This window comes from Pararge aegeria, chromosome 27 (genome assembly GCF_905163445.1).
Source record: "Pararge aegeria chromosome 27, ilParAegt1.1, whole genome shotgun sequence".
NCBI classification, from domain to species: Eukaryota; Metazoa; Arthropoda; class Insecta; order Lepidoptera; family Nymphalidae; genus Pararge; species Pararge aegeria.
This window is the reverse complement of record NC_053206.1, coordinates 8,752,786-8,778,805: the sequence shown is the minus strand read 5'-3', so window position 1 is coordinate 8,778,805 and position 26,020 is coordinate 8,752,786. Positions and strand designations below refer to the sequence as shown.

Here is a 26,020-nt window from a genome sequence, read left to right as displayed (position 1 = left end):
GCCACTAGTGACGCACCAAGGGATTCCCCCTCGCGGGGACCCTCCCGGGTAGATTTTTTGCCATGTCGTAGTTCCATTTTGTTTATGGGCCTTATGGGGACCCTCCCCAGACACCCTAGGGGCTGCACTCCCAGCAACCATGCATCCCATCGGCGGGCATCAACCTTAGGATTGGGGTAGTTTTTTATAGAGGTTGTCTTCCTCGCAGCCCCACGCTCAGTGCGCGGGACCCCCGGTTCCGCTCAGTGCGGATTACGGGTTGCCCGACGGTGGCCGAAGCCAGCGCTCACCGGCCATGAAGACCGGAGAGCCCGCCGCGCAGGGCGTTTCCACCCACACCGGTGATTTTTTACTGAGGTTGTCCTTCCTCGCGGCCTATAAGGCCCCGCCCTCAGTGGCAGCGCACAGAAGCGCCCCACCCTCAGTGGCAGCGCACAAAAGCGCCCCACCCCGCCTCGTGCTAGTTTTGGTTCGCGCCGGGTTTCCCCGGTACCCCCCATATCTGGGAGGCATTCCCCTATCCACCACCCGGGGACGCGCCCGATGGGGGACTAGCAACCCCACACGGGAACCTAACCTAACCTAACCTAACCTAACCTAACCTAACCTAACCTAACCTAACCTAACCTAACCTTTTTTTTTTTTTTTTTTACGTGGGGAATCCTCATGGATACCAACACACCCGGGGAGGTGCAATGGTTATGTCGGACTCTTACCGACTAAACCCCACGGTGTTCAAACACTTCGCCTGGTGACTGGGTTACGGGAACGCTTTCGCACACGACCGCGACCCAGCCAGCGGCGTCCGCTAAAGCGGACCCTTCTCCGGGCCATGGCCCTGACCACAGCCGGCAGGGAGAGGTCTTGTCCCACTACCGCCACGAGTTCACCGCCCAGCTCGGGCAATCGGCAAGCGTATGTTGCGCCGTGTCCACAGCGCAGCCGCACTCGTGCACTCCTCGGTAGGTTCCCTACCGGCAATCTTGCACAGGTACTTTCCGAAACAACCGTGTCCTGAAAGCACCTGCGCAAGGTGGAAGGTCATCACCCCGTGTCTTCTCTCCACCCACTGCTGAAGCACGGGGCGAATCCCGTCAATAGTCCGCAGACCAGGCGGGCTTTAGATCCGTCGGTTATAAGCGGATAGCTGTAGTCCGTCCATTTTGATAACAAAACCGTTGGGAACTTAGACAACACGGCCGACATGATATTCATGTTTTTTAGGTACTCATCTTCACCGATAGCGAGGACTGCTGCGACGAAATTTTGAACTTTAACGGAAAACTTGACTATATCCTTATGATATTCCTGTGCCATTGCTGGAAGCTTCTGGACATCTTGTACTATTCTAGTGATAATAATATCGGGGTTACCAAATTGTAGCTCCAGTGCTGACATTACTATGTCCGGTGTGGTGGCGCTAATCAGCAGCGCCGTGACGGCTTCCTTTGCTGGTCCGCGGAGGTAACTACGTAGCCTCCACAGATTCTCCCTGGGGCTAAAGCTACATACTTTTGTGGACTCGTCGTAAGCTTGCTTAAAATAAAGCCAGTCCATGGGGTCGCCCTCAAACGTTGGTAGATCCTTCTGTGTGCTAATACGGCTTAAAAACTTATGTGTTTGTGCATGTGGTGCGTTGTGCTTAGCAATAGTTGCCATTTCTTTGAGTGCGCTAGCCAGCATGTGTACAGTCCCATCAGTGCCACCGCCTATAGCGGCGGGCGGGCACAGCTCGCCTAAATCTGAACCATCCTGCTGGACGGGCTGTGCTGACTGCTCGTGCTGACTGTGCTCTAACCATTTCTCTACAGAACTATTATGATTGCTACGCACCTCATGCTCCTCCGGTAGTGGACTGTATGCTTCCTCATCTAGTGCTGCCATATCAGCTTGCAACCTTTTCTCAATTAGCTGCATCTCAATACGCGTTTTCGCCTCCGCTGGACCGTCTTGGTAAATGGATTCAAAGAGCAAAGCGAGAGGCACTGCGAGCGCCTCATCGTGGATGAAGCTCTCATGAGCCACCCAGGATCGATAATTATGGCCGCGAAACTTGCTCATGCCAGCGAAATGCTCATAATTGGCGACGAAAACCAGGTGCCCTTCATCGACCGTAGTAACGCTTTCTCATTAAAGTACTCCCGCCCTAGCGTATTCCTCACTATCAGCAAACAACTGTTGTGCACGCACAGAAACCCCATGGACGTGGCGTATGCGCTCAACGAAGTGTATGATGGCATATACTCGTCCAACGTTCGGATACAGTCCCTGACCCTGAAGGACTACACTGGTGCCGAGATCCCTAAAGAGACAATTAACACCTTGTACCTTACCCATACCCAAAAAGAAAAGGCTCTCTTGAAGTCCTTGGGATATGGAACGGGACAGGGATCACGAGTGAACACCATCCACGAGGCCCAGGGTCTGACATCCGAATATGTGGTGATAGTGCGCACTACGGCCAAAAAGTCGCGTATCCACGACGAAATTCCCCACGCGATTGTTGCGGTGTCACGGCACACCATCAGCTGCATATACTACACCGACGACAACACGTTCCCCCGAATAGGACGGCCTCCGTCTTTGGAAGGGCAACTTTGAGCCCCAACATGCCAATTCGGGTGACCATCAGCTCGGTGGCCACCGTAGCCCTCCTCACCGACTCCTCATAACTGCTTCCCCGGACGGCAACCATGGTGTCGTCCGCGTAACAAATAATTACCATCCGGGGCAGCAGAACCGGACGAATTGCCCAATCAAAGCCCAGGTTCCACAGCAGGGGTCCGAGAACCGATCCCTGCGGAACCCCACAAGCCATACGCCTCTCCTGCCTCGCCCCGTCCTTTCCCTGATAGACCACTACCCTTTCCTCCAGGTAGTGCCCTATCATTCGGCGCAGGTACAGGGGCACCCGATGATATTGGAGCGCCTCCTCTACCACGCTATACGGCAGGGTGCCAAAGGCATTGGCGATATCTAGTGATACCGCCAATACCCCGTCGCTTTCCTTCTGCGCTCCTTCGCAGAAACTTTTCAGAGCACCAACGGCATCTATCGTCGACTTGCCTACCCTAAAGCCGTACTGGTGTTCCGAAAGATCAGGGCCCTGCAGAGCGAGGTGCTGGTTAATACGAGAGGCCAGAACTCTCTCCAGCATCTTGCTCACCTCATCAATAAGGACAATTGGTCTGTATGCCGAAGGAGAATCAGGAGAACGACCCTCCTTCCGCAACAGCACCAAGCGTCCCTGTTTCCATACTCTCGGGAACCGCCCCGCCTCCAGGCAGTCATTAAATAGCTGCCTAAGGTGGCTCCCGAGGTGCCTCAAGGCCAGCGCCAGGACTCTTCCCGGGACTCCATCCGGTCCCGGTGCCTTCTTGCACCGCCGCAGGTGGTTCCACGCTTCTCCTAATTCATCCTCTGTGAATGGAGGGGCTTCTATCGACTCTTCTCGCTCCCCGAATGATGGAATCGTCATAGTCGGGGGCGTAAAAGCTGGTGGTTGAGGAAAGAGTCCAGACACCACCCGATTAAGGAGCTCCGGCTCCATGGAGTTCATGGGTGGGGCACTCCGCATCTTACCTCTGACGATGCGGTATGGCCGACCCCATGGATCCCTATTCAGGGTTGCCAGGAACTCCTCGCTGGCGGAGTCCTTGGCATTAGCGATGGCCACCTGGAATGCCCTTTTTGCCCTCTGGAGCTCTTTATATAGGCGATCCTCTTCCGGCGCGTCCAGTGGCCTTCTTCGGCGGCAACGGGTGTAAGCCCGGCGCGCCCGATTACTGTCGCAACGGAGAGTGCTGCTCTTTCTTGCGACCACCAGTAAACCGCCTTCCGGGCTGGGAGGCACCTGGTCCGGGGCATCGCTGCATCACATACCCTCGTCAATGCGATGCGGAAACGCCTCGCCCTCTCCTCAACGTCAGTCAGCACCGGGGTGGCTGCGTTCCAGGCCTCAACAATGGCTCCTTCCTCCACCATTTCCCGGTCGAGGCGGGCTAGGGACCATCTCGGAAACACTACTCTCCCTCCTCCGGTCTGACTTTGAGGCAACGAGCAGGATGCGGAGACTCTCCACCGGATGTACCGATGGTCTGACAGAGTCTCCACGACCCAAAGCCACGACCCAGGCCCGGCCGGGAATGCCGTCGGGTCCCGGAGCAGTGTTTTTGGCTCGAAGCCGCAGCAGCGCCGCCCTCAGTTCTCCCTCGGTGACTTCGGGCGCGCCCGTAAAAGACGCGTCCGCAGCACCGATGGGTGGCGCCATACACGGTGGCTCCAAGCCATCCCTCCTGGGGAACAGAGTCCCCACCACTAACTCCAGTTGCTGAGGCTGAAGAGATTCAGTTAGCGGTGGGGCCCTGGGGCGAAGCTTACGCCTAACCATTTTGTATGGCCGGCCCCAGGGATCGGCGTCGAGGCTAGCCAGCATCTCCTCCTCCGCCAGATTCTTGGCTGTTGCCACTGCCACCTTCAAGGTCCCGACGGCTTCCCGGTAATTGCCGTACAGGCGCTGCTCCGCGTCTGCGTTCCGCTGACGCCGTCGTCTGCACCGGGTGTACTGGCGTCTCGCAGCCACGCAAGATTTGCGCAACTGCGCTATTTCGCTGGACCACCAGTACACTGCACCCCTCGGAGGCTGAGGACCGATCCGTGGCATGGCCGCGTCGCAAACTTGCAACATGGCCTGGCCGAGGCACTCGGCTTCCTCCTCACGTCACGTGCCCGGGGACAGCCCATCGAGGGCTGTCCCCGGGCACGGGTCGGCTCACTATTCGGGTAGCCGCCGGGATGGAGGAAACCTCGAACCGAATGTAGCGGTGATCCGAGAGGTTTTGGGCAGAAAATGGTAAGGGCCTACCGAACGGTCTCCTTGAACGCCGTTCTGCTCCTGGCGGGGATACTTCCCCTCGATCTCAGAGTTTGGGAAGCAGCCTCTCTGTATGAAGTGAGAAGGGGTGTTACTCTGCCGGAGCTGGGGGACAGGGAGGTAGAAAGAAGTGCCAAGTATGCCACACTACCACATCCGGCAACAAATAGAGACTACAAATTCACAAGCCTCGCGGATCAGGAAGAAGTAAACAGGCACAACGATCAAGCAGTGAGAATCTATACAGATGGTAGCAAAATTGAGGGCAAGGTTGGCGCAGCAATATCCATATGGAATGATGTGTCTGAAACCAAAGCCCTGGTAGATTGTGTTTCGGCCCGCTGTAGCAAAACCGACATTTCATACCCGCGTCCGTGTTAGATTCGCTTTGTAATAACACATGAGATTTGTTTACATAGTTTACGGCATATTTTCGCTTTGAAAAGTTTTGATCGGCTTTGATGCTATTAATATTAATCGCGGTTTTTGTAGTTTTAACTGCTTCCTCTTTTAAAAAATCGGATAATATTACGAGTTTGGCTTTAGATCCGTCGGTTATAAGCGGATAGCTGTAATCCGTCCATTTTGATAACAAAACCGTTGGGAACTTAGACAACACGGCCGACATGATATTCATGTTTTTTAGGTACTCATCTTCACCGATAGCGAGGACTGCTGCGACGAAATTTTGAACTTTAACGGAAAACTTGACTATATCCTTATGATATTCCTGTGCCATTGCTGGAAGCTTCTGGACATCTTGTACTATTCTAGTGATAATAATATCGGGGTTACCAAATTGTAGCTCCAGTGCTGACATTACTATGTCCGGTGTGGTGGCGCTAATCAGCAGCGCCGTGACGGCTTCCTTTGCTGGTCCGCGGAGGTAACTACGTAGCCTCCACAGATTCTCCCTGGGGCTAAAGCTACATACTTTTGTGGACTCGTCGTAAGCTTGCTTAAAATAAAGCCAGTCCATGGGGTCGCCCTCAAACGTTGGTAGATCCTTCTGTGTGCTAATACGGCTTAAAAACTTATGTGTTTGTGCATGTGGTGCGTTGTGCTTAGCAATAGTTGCCATTTCTTTGAGTGCGCTAGCCAGCATGTGTACAGTCCCATCAGTGCCACCGCCTATAGCGGCGGGCGGGCACAGCTCGCCTAAATCTGAACCATCCTGCTGGACGGGCTGTGCTGACTGCTCGTGCTGACTGTGCTCTAACCATTTCTCTACAGAACTATTATTATTGCTACGCACCTCATGCTCCTCCGGTAGTGGACTGTATGCTTCCTCATCTAGTGCTGCCATATCAGCTTGCAACCTTTTCTCAATTAGCTGCATCTCAATACGCGCTTTCGCCTCCGCTGCCTCTAGTTCCAGCCGTGTCTTTCTTGCTCGGATGGATGCTGAACTTGACTTTCTCGACGTGCCATTGCGTGTAGAAGCCCTACTCGGTGCCACTGCGTGGCCGCTAGTGCTCTTAACACTAGTAGCTGGTTCTACTTCATCGAAAAGCCTTTTTCTAAGCTCCTCCTTTAGGGGTACCTGCTTTTTCACCTGCTTACATGTGTGCTGGCTCTGCTCCTGCTCCTCAACTAGGTCCTGTTTCTTCACAGTGTTCACCATATTTGGCGGTGGAGTTTGGAACATACCTTGCGATCCGGCTCGAAGGACCACTTGTAGGGGCCAGGGCAAGTGAAAACACAGGGTTTCTTTAAGTGACTTGGCTGACAGAACGTGTGTAGCGGTTGGCAAAGTTTAAACGATGCGGCTGCGGTCGGTTGCGGTGAACGTCTACAATTTGAACCGCCGCGGACGTCAGAATAACGGTTTGCCGCCCCCGCCACCTACGTTCCGTTTTTAGCACATTATTTATTAAAACCATAGACAATCATTTATTTCAGCTAAAATTATATAATATTAATTATTTATAATTTATTAATTAATAATTAACAAGAGGGCTTTTTGCGTCGCTAACACCCTCCTTCACCTTCGGAACCCTGCTCTTCCCCTCCTTCACCTTCGGAACCCTGCTCTTCCCGTCCTTCACCTTCGGAACCCTGCTCTTCCCCTCCTTCACCTTCGGACCCCTGCTCTTCCCGTCCTTCACCTTCGGAACCCTGCTCTTCCCCTCCTTCACCTTCGGAACCCTGCTCTTCCCCTCCTTCACCTTCGGACCCCTGCTCTTCCCGTCCTTCACCTTCGGAACCCTGCTCTTCCCGTCCTTTACCTTCGGAACCCTGCTCTTCCCCTCCTTCACCTTCGGAACCCTGCTCTTCCCCTCCTTCACCTTCGGACCCCTGCTCTTCCCCTCCTTCACCTTCGGCCCCCGGCTCTTCCCCTCCTTCACCTTCGGACCCCTGCTCTTCCCCTCGTTCACCTTCGGACCCCTGCTCTTCCCGTCCTTCACCTTCGGACCCCTGCTCTTCCCCTCCTTCACCTTCGGAACCCTGCTCTTCCCGTCCTTCACCTTCGGAACCCTGCTCTTCCCCTCCTTCACCTTCGGAACCCTGCTCTTCCCCTCCTTCACCTTCGGACCCCTGCTCTTCCCGTCCTTCACCTTCGGACCCCTGCTCTTCCCGTCCTTCACCTTTGGAAACCTGCTCTTCCCGTCCTTCACCTTCTGAACCCTGCTCTTCCCCTCCTTCACCTTCGGAACCCTGCTCTTCCCCTCCTTCACCTTCGGAACCCTGCTCTTCCCGTCCTTCATCTTCGGAACCCTGCTCTTCCCCTCCTTCACCTTCGGACCCCTGCTCTTCCCCTCGTTCACCTTCGGACCCCTGCTCTTCCCCTCCTTCACCTTCGGACCCCTGCTATTCCCCTCCTTCACCTTCGGACCCCTGCTCTTCCCCTCGTTCACCTTCGGACCCCTGCTCTTCCCCTCCTTCACCTTCGGACCCCTGCTATTCCCCTCCTTCACCTTCGGAACCCTGCTCTTCCCCTCCTTCACCTTCGGACCCCTGCTCTTCCCCTCCTTCACCTTCGGAACCCTGCTCTTCCCCTCCTTCACCTTCGGAACCCTGCTCTTCCCGTCCTTCACCTTCGGACCCCTGCTCTTCCCCTCCTTCACCTTCGGACCCCTGCTCTTCCCCTCCTTTACCTTCGGACCCCTGCTCTTCCCCTCCTTCACCTTCGGACCCCTGCTCTTCCCGTCCTTTACCTTCGGAACCCTGCTCTTCCCCTCCTTCACCTTCGGAACCCTGCTCTTCCCCTCCTTCACCTTCGGACCCCTGCTCTTCCCCTCCTTCACCTTCGGACCCCTGCTCTTCCCCTCCTTCACCTTCGGACCCCTGCTCTTCCCCTCCTTCCCCTTCGGACCCCTGCTCTTCCCCTCCTTCACCTTCGGACCCCTGCTCTTCCCCTCCTTCACCTTCGGACCCCTGCTCTTCCCCTCCTTCACCTTCGGACCTTCCCCTCCTTCACCTTCTGAACCCTGCTCTTCCCCTCCTTCACCTTCGGACCCCTGCTCTTCCCCTCCTTCACCTTCGGCCCCCGGCTCTTCCCCTCCTTCACCTTCGGACCCCTGCTCTTCCCCTCGTTCACCTTCGGACCCCTGCTCTTCCCCTCCTTCACCTTCGGACCCCTGCTATTCCCCTCCTTCACCTTCGGACCCCTGCTCTTCCCCTCGTTCACCTTCGGACCCCTGCTATTCCCCTCCTTCACCTTCGGACCCCTGCTCTTCCCCTCCTTCACCTTCGGACCTTCCCCTCCTTCACCTTCTGAACCCTGCTCTTCCCCTCCTTCACCTTCGGACCCCTGCTCTTCCCCTCCTTCACCTTCGGCCCCCGGCTCTTCCCCTCCTTCACCTTCGGACCCCTGCTCTTCCCCTCGTTCACCTTCGGACCCCTGCTCTTCCCCTCCTTCACCTTCGGACCCCTGCTATTCCCCTCCTTCACCTTCGGACCCCTGCTCTTCCCCTCGTTCACCTTCGGACCCCTGCTCTTCCCCTCCTTCACCTTCGGACCCCTGCTATTCCCCTCCTTCACCTTCGGAACCCTGCTCTTCCCCTCCTTCACCTTCGGACCCCTGCTCTTCCCCTCCTTCACCTTAGGAACCCTGCTCTTCCCCTCCTTCACCTTCGGAACCCTGCTCTTCCCCTCCTTCACCTTCGGACCCCTGCTCTTCCCGTCCTTCACCTTCGGACCCCTGCTCTTCCCCTCCTTCACCTTCGGAACCCTGCTCTTCCCGTCCTTCACCTTCGGAACCCTGCTCTTCCCCTCCTTCACCTTCGGAACCCTGCTCTTCCCCTCCTTCACCTTCGGACCCCTGCTCTTCCCGTCCTTCACCTTCGGACCCCTGCTCTTCCCGTCCTTCACCTTTGGAACCCTGCTCTTCCCGTCCTTCACCTTCTGAACCCTGCTCTTCCCCTCCTTCACCTTCGGAACCCTGCTCTTCCCCTCCTTCACCTTCGGAACCCTGCTCTTCCCGTCCTTCACCTTCGGAACCCTGCTCTTCCCCTCCTTCACCTTCGGAACCCTGCTCTTCCCGTCCTTCACCTTCGGACCTTCCCCTCCTTCACCTTCGGCCCCCTGCTCTTCCCCTCCTTCACCTTCGGAACCCTGCTCTTCCCCTCCTTCACCTTCGGCCCCCTGCTCTTCCCCTCCTTCACCTTCGGAACCCTGCTCTTCCCGTCCTTCACCTTCGGAACCCTGCTCTTCCCCTCCTTCACCTTCGGACCCCTGCTCTTCCCGTCCTTCACCTTCGGACCCCTGCTCTTCCCCTCCTTCACCTTCGGAACCCTGCTCTTCCCGTCCTTCACCTTCGGAACCCTGCTCTTCCCCTCCTTCACCTTCGGAACCCTGCTCTTCCCCTCCTTCACCTTCGGACCTTTGCTCTTCCCGTCCTTCACCTTCGGACCCCTGCTCTTCCCGTCCTTCACCTTTGGAACCCTGCTCTTCCCGTCCTTCACCTTCTGAACCCTGCTCTTCCCCTCCTTCACCTTCGGAACCCTGCTCTTCCCCTCCTTCACCTTCGGACCCCTGCTCTTCCCCTCCTTCACCTTCGGACCCCTGCTCTTCCCCTCCTTCACCTTCGGCCCCCGGCTCTTCCCCTCCTTCACCTTCGGACCCCTGCTCTTCCCCTCGTTCACCTTCGGACCCCTGCTCTTCCCCTCCTTCACCTTCGGACCCCTGCTCTTCCCGTCCTTCACCTTCGGCCCCCTGCTCTTCCCCTCCTTCACCTTCGGACCCCTGCTCTTCCCCTCCTTCACCTTCGGACCCCTGCTCTTCCCCTCCTTCACCTTCGGACCCCTGCTCTTTCCGTCCTTCACCTTCGGACCCCTGCTCTTCCCGTCCTTCACCTTCGGACCCCTGCTCTTCCCCCCCTACACTTTCGGACCCCTGCTCTTCCCCTCCTTCACCTTCGGAACCCTGCTCTTCCCCTCCTTCACCTTCGGACCCCTGCTCTTCCCCTCCTTCACCTTCGGACCCCTGCTCTTTCCGTCCTTCACCTTCGGACCCCTGCTCTTCCCCTCCTTCACCTTCGGACCCCTGCTCTTCCCCTCCTTCACCTTCGGACCCCTGCTCTTCCCCTCCTTCACCTTCGGACCCCTGCTCTTCCCCTCCTTCACCTTCGGAACCCTGCTCTTCCCGTCCTTCACCTTCGGAACCCTGCTCTTCCCCTCCTTCACCTTCGGACCCCTGCTCTTCCCCTCCTTCACCTTCGGACCCCTGCTCTTCCCCTCCTTCACCTTCGGAACCCTGCTCTTCCCGTCCTTCACCTTCGGACCCCTGCTCTTCCTGTCCTTCACCTTTGGAACCCTGCTCTTCCCGTCCTTCACCTTCTGAACCCTGCTCTTCCCCTCCTTCACCTTCGGAACCCTGCTCTTCCCCTCCTTCACCTTCGGACCCCTGCTCTTCCCCTCCTTCACCTTCGGACCCCTGCTCTTCCCCTCCTTCACCTTCGGAACCCTGCTCTTCCCGTCCTTCACCTTCGGACCCCTGCTCTTCCCGTCCTTCACCTCCGGAACCCTGCTCTTCCCGTCCTTTACCTTCGGACCCCTGCTCTTCCCCTCTTTCACCTTCGGACCCCTGCTCTTCCCCTCCTTCACCTTCGGACCCCTGCTCTTTCCGTCCTTCACCTTCGGACCCCTGCTCTTCCCCTCCTTCACCTTCGGACCCCTCCTCATCCCGTCCTTCACCTTCGGACCCCTGCTCTTCCCCTCCTTCACCTTCGGAACCCTGCTCTTCCCGTCCTTCACCTTCGGACCCCTGCTCTTCCCGTCCTTCACCTTCGGAACCCTGCTCTTCCCGTCCTTTACCTTCGGACCCCTGCTCTTCCCCTCTTTCACCTTCGGACCCCTGCTCTTCCCCTCCTTCACCTTCGGACCCCTGCTCTTCCCCTCCTTCACCTTCGGACCCCTGCTCTTCCCCTCCTTCACCTTCGGACCCCTGCTCTTTCCGTCCTTCACCTTCGGACCCCTGCTCTTCCCGTCCTTCACCTTCGGACCCCTGCTCTTCCCCTCCTTCACCTTCGGACCCCTGCTCTTCCCCTCCTTCACCTTCGGAACCCTGCTCTTCCCCTCCTTCACCTTCGGACCCCTGCTCTTCCCCTCCTTCACCTTCGGACCCCTGCTCTTTCCGTCCTTCACCTTCGGACCCCTGCTCTTCCCCTCCTTCACCTTCGGACCCCTGCTCTTCCCCTCCTTCACCTTCGGACCCCTGCTCTTCCCCTCCTTCACCTTCGGACCCCTGCTCTTCCCCTCCCAACCACTCTGCTCTCAACGATGTATTCCCCTCATCCCCACCCGTAACCTCTATTGTATGTATTCTCCTCCCAACCCCCATCAAATTTTGGCCCAATAACTGTAAAATTTTCTAAGTTGTCCTTTCTCCAGTCTGACGCCTTTAAACCCTTGCCACATTTCCTGCTTCACCTCACTTTAGCCTAGTTGACTCTTCCCGTATTGCAACCCCCCTTAAATGCTGCTTTGCTTTTATCTCCCGTGAATTTATCATTTCAGCCCTATACCCTGGCCCTGTACTCTCTTCGCTGTGCATTCTCCCCTTACCTTGATTGTAATCATCATCCCTTGCAAATTCTTTAAATATTCGCCCTTTAGCCGTTTCTCCTGTCAATTCTTTCTTAGTTTAAGCGAATAAATTTCATCTAATTGCTCTCCACCTTTAATCTTTTAACTTCTGTATTTTTCGGAGCAAACAAAACTACAATGTAATTCAATCAATTTATTATTGTTTCATACAACAACCAGTATATTTTATTCTGACATTGTTTTAGTATAATTATCTTATCAACGATACGCTGCTTCGCTTTAATTTTAATTTTGTAAAAATAGTATTATTTTAATAACTTATCCCATTCTTTGAGTACAGATTTAATCAGACAACTGTCTGTACGCTGGGGTTTTATAGAAAAAGTCGCAAATTTTTAGCTGTTTCACAAATTAAGAAAAGTAGCGAATTGTTTCCGGTAATAATGGACTGGTCTCCGTGTCCGCAGAGGCTACCCCGCCACTGTGCTGGGGGTGATCCCCTACGCGGGGGTGTCTTTCTTCACCTACGACTCGCTGAAGCACTGGTACCTGGGTGAGTCGCGGGACATTGCTACACGTGTTTAACTCACGACGCCCGAATGTGAGTGAATGAACAAATGAATGGGACTGGGGTACCGGGGAGGACATCGATGGAGGGACATGTCCCTGGGAGTCCGGGAAGAGTCCCTCGACGACGCTCCGCAAGAGCTCCGGCTGGAGGGTCTGGGTTACTGGGGGTCCCTGGTTACGGAGCTTCCTTCTCGCCGCGCGATAAGGGCGTCCCCAGGGGTCCCTACTCAGACCCTCCAGCAGTTCCTCCCGGGCACGCTCCTTGGCGCAGCTTATGGCCAGCTGAAGGGCCCTCTTGGCCTGGCCGTAAGCCTCCCGCAGTTGCTCATCCAGAACTACGTACGACTGTCCCCCTGTTGAGTAGGGAGAGCCCGAGGTGCACAGCCCACACCAGCACAGCCCTGCCTCTGCCGTCCGAGATGGGACTCCCCCACGCCTGGCTCTTGGCATTGAAGTCTCCAAGAACCAGGGTACGCCCTCCGTTGTGCCGGCGGACGGCTTCGCTGACAGAGTCGAGGAAATCCTCAAATTCTGCCAGCGTGCGGTTAGGGGAGAAGTACAGGCCGACAATGGTGTACTGTCCCCATCCCGCAACCACAAACCCGGGACCCTTCTCGAGAGGTGAGAGGGGAGGGCCCGCGCCGCCCGCCGAAACAACGACTACCGAGTCACACATGTCCCCAACCCAGCGTTCCTGGGTGGGGACATGATATGGCTCGCAAGCCACAACTATGTCGATAGACCACTCTGCGGCGGACTGCAGTAGGAGGTCCTGAGCCCCCGCAGAGTGGTTTAAGTTCGCCTGGAGTACACTGATATGCCGTCTATTCATTTGACGGCATATCAGTGTCTTCGGTCTGCGCTGGGCCACTTCGGTCGCTCTGAGAGGGGACAACTCGGGCTTTCCCTTGAGGGGGGTGGCAGCTCTTCCCCCCCATGATGTGCCCTGACGGCTGAGATGCGTCCGCGCAGACGGCGCAGCGCAGGGGCCTCTCGCATCCTACGTGCCTGTGGCCCTCCTCTCCACACCGGTAGCACATCTTGCTCCGGTCGGTTTTGGAGGGGCACAAAGACGCCGTGTGTCCCATACCCATGCACCTGAAGCAGCGCAGAGGGCGGTGCTCCAGTGCCTGGACTCCTGCTGAGCTCCAGCCCACCAGCAGGCGTCCGGCATCACAAACCTTTTTGGCCGCGTCCACTGGGCAGTAAACAGTGGACCAGCCAGTTCCCAAGGGGCCCGTCTGCACCTGAGTTGCCTTAACCGCGGTGAGCGAGCAGCCCCCTGCCCGAGCCACCGCCTCCGCAACCTTTACTGCCGTGGCAGAATCGTCCAGCCCGGTAACACGGAGTGTCACCGTTTTCGTAGGGCGGACGACCTCCGCCACTCCCTCCAATGCTATTCGGAGACGTTCCGCGAGCACCTCAGCCTGGTCCTGAGTTTGTTCTTTAGGCAACTCCAGTAGCCTGCCCCCGGTGGCAGAGCGGCGAATCCGCATCCCCGCGCCAATGCCAAGCTCCTCCAGATTTACCCTGCTCTCCGCCTGCTCCAAGACCTGAGCGTAGGTCACGCCTTTCCTGGCCGCCTCTGGAGCCAGGGTAATTACTACGGCTGCAGTCTTGGGCGGGGCCAGGTTGGGCTTTGGCTTGGGCTTAGCGGCCGCCGCGGAAGGGTTCTTCGGTGTTGCCGTCGGGAGATTGCTGGTGGGAGTCTTTTTGGCCCTGTTTTTACGGGTCACCACCTCCGACCAGGTTTCTTCCTGCGGCGCTGCTCGGCTGGGGCCCGCCGTCGCCGGGGGTGCCCCAGGTGACGCTGAGGCCGGGCTCGCTCCGAGGCCGCCCGAGGGGCCCCGACCTGCCTGTGGAGCTCCAGCCGTACGGGGAGGAGCCGGGCCCCTTCTGTCTGAGGACAACGGTGGGCGGACGACCCTTTCAGGAAAAAGGCGCTCCTCAATCCCTGCAAAACGGGCGTCCAACATCCTCCCAACTGCGGCCACTATAGAGGCTTTTAACTCCTCCAGGACATCCGCCTGCAGGGCCGAAGCAGGTGGCGCACCCGTTGCCGCTTTCTTCGCCGAAGCTCCCTCAGCTGCCATCTTCGAGGCCTCCCTCGCTGCCTCCTTGGCCATCGCGGTCTTCATTTCAGTGAAGTCCCGCCGATACGCATTCTGCTCCGCCCTGATTATCTCCAATTCAGAGCGGAGGCGGTTGTTATCCGCCTGCAGACGGCGGGTTTCCTCGGCCTCGTTCCGCGTGGTGAGGGCTTCTACTATGGCCTGGAGTTCCGAGGCCGCCTCCTTGAACTTCGTCACGTACGTCCCTTTCAGATGGCTGGACTTGGTAGCCAACTGTATGATGGACGGGAACCTAACCTAACCTAACCTAACCTAACCTAACCTAACCTAACCTAACCTAACCTAACCTTTTTTTTTTTTTTACGTGGGGAATCCTCATGGATACCAACACACCCGGGGAGGTGCAATGGTTATGTCGGACTCTTACCGACTAAACCCCACGGTGTTCAAACACTTCGCCTGGTGACTGGGTTACGGGAACGCTTTCGCACACGACCGCGACCCAGCCAGCGGCGTCCGCTAAAGCGGACCCTTCTCCGGGCCATGGCCCTGACCACAGCCGGCAGGGAGAGGTCTTGTCCCACTACCGCCACGAGTTCACCGCCCAGCTCGGGCAATCGGCAAGCGTATGTTGCGCCGTGTCCACAGCGCAGCCGCACTCGTGCACTCCTCGGTAGGTTCCCTACCGGCAATCTTGCACAGGTACTTTCCGAAACAACCGTGTCCTGAAAGCACCTGCGCAAGGTGGAAGGTCATCACCCCGTGTCTTCTCTCCACCCACTGCTGAAGCACGGGGCGAATCCCGTCAATAGTCCGCAGACCAGGCGGGCTTTAGATCCGTCGGTTATAAGCGGATAGCTGTAGTCCGTCCATTTTGATAACAAAACCGTTGGGAACTTAGACAACACGGCCGACATGATATTCATGTTTTTTAGGTACTCATCTTCACCGATAGCGAGGACTGCTGCGACGAAATTTTGAACTTTAACGGAAAACTTGACTATATCCTTATGATATTCCTGTGCCATTGCTGGAAGCTTCTGGACATCTTGTACTATTCTAGTGATAATAATATCGGGGTTACCAAATTGTAGCTCCAGTGCTGACATTACTATGTCCGGTGTGGTGGCGCTAATCAGCAGCGCCGTGATGGCTTCCTTTGCTGGTCCGCGGAGGTAACTACGTAGCCTCCACAGATTCTCCCTGGGGCTAAAGCTACATACTTTTGTGGACTCGTCGTAAGCTTGCTTAAAATAAAGCCAGTCCATGGGGTCGCCCTCAAACGTTAGATTAGTAGATCCTTCTGTGTGCTAATACGGCTTAAAAACTTATGTGTTTGTGCATGTGGTGCGTTGTGCTTAGCAATAGTTGCCATTTCTTTGAGTGCGCTAGCCAGCATGTGTACAGTCCCATCAGTGCCACCGCCTATAGCGGCGGGCGGGCACAGCTCGCCTAAATCTGAACCATCCTGCTGGACGGGCTGTGCTGACTGCTCGTGCTGACTGTGCTCTAACCATTTCTCTACAGAACTATTATGATTGCTACGCACCTCATGCTCCTCCGGTAGTGGACTGTATGCTTCCTCATCTAGTGCTGCCATATCAGCTTGCAACCTTTTCTCAATTAGCTGCATCTCAATACGCGCTTTCGCCTCCGCTGCCTCTAGTTCCAGCCGTGTCTTTCTTGCTCGGATGGATGCTGAACTTGACTTTCTCGACGTGCCATTGCGTGTAGAAGCCCTACTCGGTGCCACTGCGTGGCCGCTAGTGCTCTTAACACTAGTAGCTGGTTCTACTTCATCGAAAAGCCTTTTTCTAAGCTCCTCCTTTAGGGGTACCTGCTTTTTCACCTGCTTACATGTGTGCTGGCTCTGCTCCTGCTCCTCAACTAGGTCCTGTTTCTTCACAGTGTTCACCATATTTGGCGGTGGAGTTTGGAACATACCTTGCGATCCGGCTCGAAGGACCACTTGTAGGGGCCAGGGCAAGTGAAAACACAGGGTTTCTTTAAGTGACTTGGCTGACAGAACGTGTGTAGCGGTTGGCAAAGTTTAAACGATGCGGCTGCGGTCGGTTGCGGTGAACGTCTACAATTTAACCGCCGCGGACGTCAGAATAACGGTTTGCCGCCCCCGCCACCTACGTTCCGTTTTTAGCACATTATTTATTAAAACCATAGACAATCATTTATTTCAGCTTAAATTATATAATATTAATTATTTATAATTTATTAATTAATAATTAACAAGAGGGCTTTTTGCGTCGCTAACACCCTCCTTCACCTTCGGAACCCTGCTCTTCCCCTCCTTCACCTTCGGAACCCTGCTCTTCCCGTCCTTCACCTTCGGAACCCTGCTCTTCCCCTCCTTCACCTTCGGACCCCTGCTCTTCCCGTCCTTCACCTTCGGAACCCTGCTCTTCCCCTCCTTCACCTTCGGAACCCTGCTCTTCCCCTCCTTCACCTTCGGACCCCTGCTCTTCCCGTCCTTCACCTTCGGAACCCTGCTCTTCCCGTCCTTTACCTTCGGAACCCTGCTCTTCCCCTCCTTCACCTTCGGAACCCTGCTCTTCCCCTCCTTCACCTTCGGACCCCTGCTCTTCCCGTCCTTTACCTTCGGAACCCTGCTCTTCCCCTCCTTCACCTTCGGAACCCTGCTCTTCCCCTCCTTCACCTTCGGACCCCTGCTCTTCCCCTCCTTCACCTTCGGACCCCTGCTCTTCCCCTCCTTCACCTTCGGACCCCTGCTCTTCCCCTCCTTCACCTTCGGACCCCTGCTCTTCCCCTCCTTCACCTTCGGACCCCTGCTCTTCCCCTCCTTCACCTTCAGCCCCCTGCTCTTCCCCTCCTTCACCTTCGGACCCCTGCTCTTCCCCTCGTTCACCTTCGGACCCCTGCTCTTCCCCTCCTTCACCTTCGGACCCCTGCTCTTCCCCTCCTTCACCTTCGGACCCCTGCTATTCCCCTCCTTCACCTTCGGACCCCTGCTCTTCCCCTCCTTCACCTTCGGACCTTCCCCTCCTTCACCTTCGGAACCCTGCTCTTCCCCTCCTTCACCTTCGGACCCCTGCTCTTCCCCTCCTTCACCTTCGGACCCCTGCTCTTCCCCTCCTTCACCTTCGGACCCCTGCTCTTCCCCTCGTTCACCTTCGGACCCCTGCTCTTCCCCTCCTTCACCTTCGGACCCCTGCTCTTCCCGTCCTTTACCTTCGGAACCCTGCTCTTCCCCTCCTTCACCTTCGGAACCCTGCTCTTCCCCTCCTTCACCTTCGGACCCCTGCTCTTCCCCTCCTTCACCTTCGGACCCCTGCTCTTCCCCTCCTTCACCTTCGGACCCCTGCTCTTCCCCTCCTTCACCTTCGGACCCCTGCTCTTCCCCTCCTTCACCTTCGTAACCCTGCTCTTCCCCTCCTTCACCTTCGGACCTTCCCCTCCTTCACCTTCGGAACCCTGCTCTTCCCCTCCTTCACCTTCGGACCCCTGCTCTTTCCCTCCTTCACCTTCGGACCCCTGCTCTTTCCGTCCTTCACCTTCGGACCCCTGCTCTTCCCCTCCTTCACCTTCGGACCCCTCCTCTTCCCGTCCTTCACCTTCGGACCCCTGCTCTTCCCCTCCTTCACCTTCGGAACCCTGCTCTTCCCGTCCTTCACCTTCTGAACCCTGCTCTTCCCCTCCTTCACCTTCGGAACCCTGCTCTTCCCCTCCTTCACCTTCGGACTTCTGCTCTTCCCCTCCTTCACCTTCGGAACCCTGCTCTTCCCGTCCTTCACCTTCGGAACCCTGCTCTTCCCCTCCTTCACCTTCGGACCCCTGCTCTTCCCCTCCTTCACCTTCGGACCCCTGCTCTTCCCCTCCTTCACCTTCGGAACCCTGCTCTTCCCGTCCTTCACCTTCGGACCCCTGCTCTTCCTGTCCTTCACCTTTGGAACCCTGCTCTTCCCGTCCTTCACCTTCTGAACCCTGCTCTTCCCCTCCTTCACCTTCGGAACCCTGCTCTTCCCCTCCTTCACCTTCGGACCCCTGCTCTTCCCCTCCTTCACCTTCGGACCCCTGCTCTTCCCCTCCTTCACCTTCGGAACCCTGCTCTTCCTGTCCTTCACCTTCGGACCCCTGCTCTTCCCGTCCTTCACCTTCGGAACCCTGCTCTTCCCGTCCTTTACCTTCGGACCCCTGCTCTTCCCCTCTTTCACCTTCGGACCCCTGCTCTTCCCCTCCTTCACCTTCGGACCCCTGCTCTTCCCCTCCTTCACCTTCGGACCCCTGCTCTTTCCGTCCTTCACCTTCGGACCCCTGCTCTTCCCCTCCTTCACCTTCGGACCCCTGCTCTTCCCCTCCTTCACCTTCGGACCCCTGCTCTTCCCCTCCTTCACCTTCGGACCCCTGCTCTTCCCCTCCCAACCACTCTGCTCTCAACGATGTATTCCCCTCATCCCCACCCGTAACCTCTATTGTATGTATTCCCCTCCCAACCCCCATCAAATTTTGGCCCAATAACTGTAAAATTTTCTAAGTTGTCCTTTCTCCAGTCTGACGCCTTTAAACCCTTGCCACATTTCCTGCTTCACCTCACTTTAGCCTAGTTGACTCTTCCCGTATTGCAACCCCCCTTAAATGCTGCTTTGCTTTTATCTCCCGTGAATTTATCATTTCAGCCCTATACCCTGGCCCTGTACTCTCTTCGCTGTGCATTCTCCCCTTACCTTGATTGTAATCATCATCCCTTGCAAATTCTTTAAATATTCGCCCTTTAGCCGTTTCTCCTGTCAATTCTTTCTTAGTTTAAGCGAATAAATTTCATCTAATTGCTCTCCACCTTTAATCTTTTAACTTCTGTATTTTTCGGAGCAAACAAAACTACAATGTAATTCAATCAATTTATTATTGTTTCATACAACAACCAGTATATTTTATTCTGACATTGTTTTAGTATAATTATCTTATCAACGATACGCTGCTTCGCTTTAATTTTAATTTTGTAAAAATAGTATTATTTTAATAACTTATCCCATTCTTTGAGTACAGATTTAATCAGACAACTGTCTGTACGCTGGGGTTTTATAGAAAAAGTCGCAAATTTTTAGCTGTTTCACAAATTAAGAAAAGTAGCGAATTGTTTTCGGTAATAATGGACTGGTCTCCGTGTCCGCAGAGGCTACCCCGCCACTGTGCTGGGGGTGATCCCCTACGCGGGGGTGTCTTTCTTCACCTACGACTCGCTGAAGCACTGGTACCTGGGTGAGTCGCGGGACATTGCTACACGTGTTTAACTCACGACGCCCGAATGTGAGTGAATGAACAAATGAATGGGACGTGTCGCCCCGTGTCCTTCAATTTGAGACGTATACCGTTGCGGATAGGTATAGCTACAAAGGGTAGAATTGCATGTAACACCTTGTACAGGTAACCACTGCTTACCTTAGCAGCAGTATCCCATAGTATTGACCTAATGCTGTGAAAGTAACTAAAACAGCAGCAGCAATTTGGTGGGTAGGTGTTTGGGCTCGTGTGACTGTAATCACGCGCTTTAGATCGGAACGCTGCATTACAACAATGCTGCTCAGCGACAGAATAAAACATGGTGGTGATACTTCCGCGGATGAGCTCCGTTTCAAATAGCTGTTCATGTTGAATGATATGTAAACGAAAGAACGATTGAACGAAAGAGCGAACTATGAGAGCGGAAAATTTGTATTACCATTTTATTACCTATAATCTCTAAAGTTTTATATACACATTAAGCACCTTAATGAATGAATACACATTTATTATACAACAGACCAAAGTATAGAACAAAATAACATAATACGTAATAAATACATTATTTTAAATTAAAAAAAAAACTGACTTCAACATACGCCCAGGAACTTAAATACAAAAAAAAATTTGCTACTTTGGGTTACATTATTGTTGATTTTTTAATAACAGCAAATCGGTTCAGGCGTCTTCGAGTAATCGGGTAATACATTAAAAAAAAAAGATTCCGACGAATTAAGAAACTCTTCCTTCTTGAAGTCGGTTAAAAAACCAGTGGCCTCGATCTCTTCAAGGCAACCAATGGCGTGAAAAACCCGTGTGTATAAAACCATTTTACCGTTTACTTGGAATAGCAATGTCAATGGGAAGTTAGCAATATGCGGTCGATGGCTTGAGTTGTAATGGATGAATTAAATGAATGAATCGAGCTAAATCTGTTCCGCAGAGTACACGGGCTCGAGCCCGAGAACTTGCGGAGATGTCGAACCTCAAGTATCTGTGGTCCGACAACGTCTCCACGTTCTCCAGCACCTTCCAGCCCCGAACACGGCGCGCCAGGGCAGCATCTGCGAAAGTGACGTCCACAATGGAGCCGCCCTGTTGCCGCACGCATGTGTTTACCGATCCTCGGTTTAAGACCGTGAGGCCAGTCGCCATCGCCCATTCCTCCAGCTCTCGTCCACGCGGATCCGTCGCTGGACACCCCCATGCCACAGATTTTGCATTGAGGTCCCCAGCGACAAGAACGCGGCCGGAGCGTCTTCTGCTTATCAGGACGCCGACTTCAGCAAGAAACTGTTCGAAGTCAGCGAGACTTTTATTAGGCGAGAAGTACACTCCGACTACCATAACGTCGTCAACGAAAGCCGAGACGTATACCCGACCTCGCACTACGTTATCGAAGGCTGGAGAGCCCACTATGGACCGGGACGTTATGGCAACCACTCCTTCCGTATCTCCCACCCAATTATCCCCAGAAGGGACGCGATAGGGCTCAGCTACCACGGCTACGTGAATCAACCACTCCGCCATGCTCTGGAAGAGGAGGTCCTGAGCTCTGGCGCAGTGGTTTCCCCGGTACCCCCCATATCTGGGAGGCATTCCCCTATCCACCACCCGGGGACGCGCCCGATGGGGGACTAGCAACCCCACACGGGAACCTAACCTTTTTTTTTTTTTTTTTGGCGTGGTGGAAAAGCTTTATGACTACCCCCGTCCCTTGGGCGGGACGGAGGTTATGTGGGACTCCCCCCTCTGGGGTATACCCGAACTAAAAACCACCACGGCATGTCCCTCTCGTTGGCTTTGCTAGACGCCCGGGGAACCCGTTGTATACTTCCCAGGCGTCTGCCAACTGCCCCAGCCGAATGCCGGGGCTCCCGCGCTAAAAAGGAGGGGATCGGGACAGCGTGATCCCCCCCTTAGACAGTGAGGAGACTAGTATAGTGGCGGATAGCTAGCCCAATAGCTACCCGCCGCCTCCCAAGGGAAGCTGGCGAGCGGCAAATTGCCGCCGTCTTCTTCCCCCCCGTCTACGCCGAAGCGGATGTGCGTCTGGATCTTCTTCGCGCACCCGCTCCGCAGCCTCCTTCTGCAAGATGACCTCTTCGCAGAAATCGGCCACAGCGTCCCAAGACGCTTCGCTGCTCAGCATGGCAAGCACAACGCTGGGCAGCGAGAGGTCCCCGCCGATTGCCGCCACCAGAGTGCGGCGCTGTGTGTCCCATTTACTGCATTCTTCTAGGGTGTGCTGAGCCGTGTCATCCACAGCGCCACACTCATGACACGTCGGAGTTGGTTCCCTTCTCGCGACTCGGTACAGATAATGGCCAAAGCAGCCATGGCTGGTTAATACCTGCAACCTAACCTAACCTAACCTAACCTAACCTAACCTTTTAAAACTAGTTTGGATTCCTTTAGACCTCAGCCCACCGGCAACTACGACTAACTAAACACTGATCTAGCTATCTGGCTTTCATCAGTGCATCAACAGCAGCATAACTAGTATTAAAATAGTAATGAGTTTTTATTAATGCATATATTCACATTAAATCTTGAATCTAAAGTCTAAAGGTGTCAAAACTAGATTTAGGTTAGGTTAGGTTAGAACATGAATACGAGGGGTGCCTTTAGGCTAAAAGATAGCCCAGCCTGCGAATGTGACCCAAACGAAACAGAAACTGTCGAACACCTTATAGTAGAATGCCCAAGATTCTCGAACCATCGCTACGAGCTCGAACATCAAATCGATCGGGAAATCTCAACTAGAAGCTTCCACGATCTCGTAGCGGATCCAGAGAGAAGACCAGACTTCCTGAGGTATGTGGAGAAGATCTTCCTCATTGCCGTCAGGAGAAACAGCAACCCGACGCCGCCAAGCCCAGACTTGAGCAGGACCACCCAGGCCCCGTTACCCCAACAACCCTGCCCGGTGCAGGATATGCCTACCAGGCAGCTCTTGCTAATGGCAGAAAGGGGAAATCCGGGGTTAAGAACCCGTGGTGTGGCACTGTTTATGGATAACAGCTCTGAGAGATTGGGGATAGGCTTCTGCATCGCGAGCGACTCGAGCAGGGTGATGATATCGCCAGGACTCGCAGCGCTAGCGAACGGAAGCACTTCCAAAAATACAATTCGACGCAAAATCTATGAAGCCCTGCCAGAAGTTACAGTAGCTCAACAACCCTGTAGAATATTGCGCACAAAGAACAAAGTTCCCCCTTGATACCGGCGTCGAGCACCGCGACATCGACGAGTTCCGGGAGCTCGGCGAAACGGAATCATCCCGGCGCGAGTACCTCGCAACAACAGGGGTACGGGCCGAAGCTCCGCCCCTTACTGCAACCGCCCTGTTGCTCCAGCGTGAACGCGTCTGCGGCCCTGGAGCGCCATCCCTCCCCGATGACAATTCATCCGCCATCTCCGACGGTCCACCTGTCTGTAAAGCCAGCAGGCCAACAGTCAGGGACAGCCAAACTTAACAATTAACAACAACAAGTGAGAAAAACAATAACAACAGCCAACAGTCAACAGAACAAGATAAGAAATAACAACCTGTGGCCCTTAAAAGGGCCCTTTGACAATCCCCCTATCCCTGTTAAAACTACAATAACAATAACAATAACAAACAAAGGCAACCACCCACAAAAAACAACCGCAATCCAACCTAAAATAGACTTAAAACTACAATAACAATAACAATAACGATAACAACAACCACTGACAACAACAAATAACAACAACAACCGCTGCCACTACCACTGGCCCTGAAAAGGGCCTTTGAAAAACCAACGAAACCAACTTTCAACCTCCAAAAAAAAGTTCATACAAAGCGTCAGGATTCGAACTCAGATGCCGCGATATATCAACCTAACCTCAAAATATTAATGTTCATCACACAAACATTTTCCAGTTGTGGGAATCGATCCCACGACCTTCGAGTCAGTAAGCTGGGTCTCTGCCCACTGCTCCACTCGGCCGTCTCTCTGCCCACTGCTCCACTCGGCCGTCTAAAAATTATGCTCCAGGTGAGGCCCGAACTAACCTAACCTAACCTAACCTTTTTTTTTTTTTTTTACGTGGGGAATCCTCATGGATACCAACACACCCGGGGAGGTGCAATGGTTATGTCGGACTCTTACCGACTAAACCCCACGGTGTTCAAACACTTCGCCTGGTGACTGGGTTACGGGAACGCTTTCGCACACGACCGCGACCCAGCCAGCGGCGTCCGCTAAAGCGGACCCTTCTCCGGGGGCATTTCGTGCCCCCTCATTCGCCAAAGGCGCACTTTGAACACAGAGTGCGCCTTCCAGCACGAGGACCTATCTCCCACGGGCGGTAAATGTCCCCGCATCTATCGCCCGGAGGTCCTCCTTATGGGGGCAGGCGGCGGTGTTGTGCAAGCCGCCTGCGCCCGACTCTCCTGCGGCGGATCGGCTGGGAGTCCACGGCATCCTCTCTCAGCCGCTCCGCAGCCTCCTTCTGCGTCATCACGTCTTCGCAGAACGAGACTATCGCATCCCAAGACGTCTCACTGCCGGCCATGGCCCTGACCACAGCCGGCAGGGAGAGGTCTTGTCCCACTACCGCCACGAGTGCGGCCCGCTGCACCGCCCAGCTTGGGCAATCGGCAAGCGTGTGTTGCGCCGTGTCCACAGCGCAGCCGCACTCGTGGCACTCCTCGGTAGGTTCCCTACCGGCGATCTTGCACAGGTACTTTCCGAAACAACCGTGTCCTGAAAGCACCTGCGCAAGGTGGAAGGTCATCACCCCGTGTCTTCTCTCCACCCACTGCTGAAGCACGGGGCGAATCCCGTCAATAGTCCGCAGACCGGCACTGGGCGACTCGAGCCTCTCTCGCCATTGGCGAAAGAGCTCGGCCTGCGCTAAACGCCGCCACCCAGTGACCCTCTCCGGCGAAGGGTGTTCTCCCCGCATGCGGACCTCCACCCTTCGCTCGTGCACACACGCCAACACCTCCGCATCCAGGTCCCACGGGGGTGTCCCTGCCAACGCGCAGGCCGCCTCGTGCGAAATGGTGCGGTACGCTCTGATCACTCTTGCCGCCATGACCCGTTGCGGCCTTCGCAGCAGGGTCCTATTACGGGCGACAAGAGCGTCTGCCCAGATCGGTGCTCCATACAGGGCCATCGACCGCACCACTCCTGTGTACAGGCGGCGGCAGCCAACGCCAGGTCCGCCCAAGTTAGGGAGGAGCCGACTCAGCGCCCCTGCAGCCCCGATGAGTTTGGGGGCCAGGCGCCGAAAGTGCTCCTCGAATTTCCATCGGCTGTCGAGGACGAGTCCCAGGTACTTCATCGTTGCCTCGACAGCGATGGAAACTCCTCCCACAACCAGATTCGACCCAGCTGGAGGTGCCATCCGAGGCCCGTGAAAACACAAAGCCTCAGATTTGTTAAGGGCGACCTCCAGCCCCAACCGTCGGATCCGAGCCACAACTTGGGCCACCCCAGCGGTCGCCAACATGCGTGCCTCCCTAAAGGTACTGCCGCGGGCCATAACAAGAGTGTCGTCTGCGTAACAAGTGACGTCGACACCCCGCAGGTTAGAGCCCCGCAGCACCCAATCGTACCCGATGTTCCACAGGAGTGGACCGAGAACCGACCCCTGCGGAACGCCGCACGAGACCTCCCTCCGGACTGACCCGCCGCCAGTCGGATAGCACACGGCTCTACCGGAGAGGTAGGCCGCCACGATTCGCCTCAAATAGACCGGCATCGCGTGGTATCTCAGCGCCGCCTTAATGCAAGCCCAGGGCAGAGTGTTAAAAGCATTGGCGATGTCAAGAGACACCGCAAGACTCACCCCACCCCGGGAAACTGCATCCTCCGCCAGAGCCCTCACCCGTGCGACCGCGTCAATGGTGGACCTGCCCCGGCGGAAACCAAACTGAAAGTCGCTGAGATCCGGCCCCACCTCCTCCAGGTGCTTGACGAGGCGACCAGCGATTACCCGCTCAAAGAGCTTGCTCACCTCGTCCAACAGCACAATGGGCCGATAAGCCGACGGCGAGTCTGCCGGACGTCCGTCCTTCCGGAGCAGGACCAGTTTCCCCGTCTTCCAAGCAGTCGGAAACTGACCCTGATCCAGACAAGCGCTGAAAAGCGCTCTGACGCGTGGCTCTAGCGGACCCAAAGCCACGACCCAGGCCCGGCCGGGAATGCCGTCGGGTCCCGGAGCAGTGTTTTTGGCTCGAAGCCGCAGCAGCGCCGCCCTCAGTTCTCCCTCGGTGACTTCGGGCG

The 26,020-nt window shown here is 55.5% G+C and overlaps 1 protein-coding gene across 1 annotated transcript; it reads right to left on the bottom strand.

Moving 5' to 3' along the window:
• Positions 1–13,256: 13,256 nt before the first annotated feature.
• LOC120635590 (translation initiation factor IF-2-like) lies at positions 13,257–21,909 on the bottom strand. Its single transcript, XM_039906600.1, has 2 exons — positions 21,792–21,909; positions 13,257–14,749 (listed from the first exon to the last, which is right to left on the bottom strand). The coding sequence occupies exons 1-2, from the start codon at positions 21,907–21,909 to the stop codon at positions 13,257–13,259; spliced, it is 1,611 nt and encodes a 536-aa protein (XP_039762534.1).
• Positions 21,910–26,020: the final 4,111 nt, after the last annotated feature.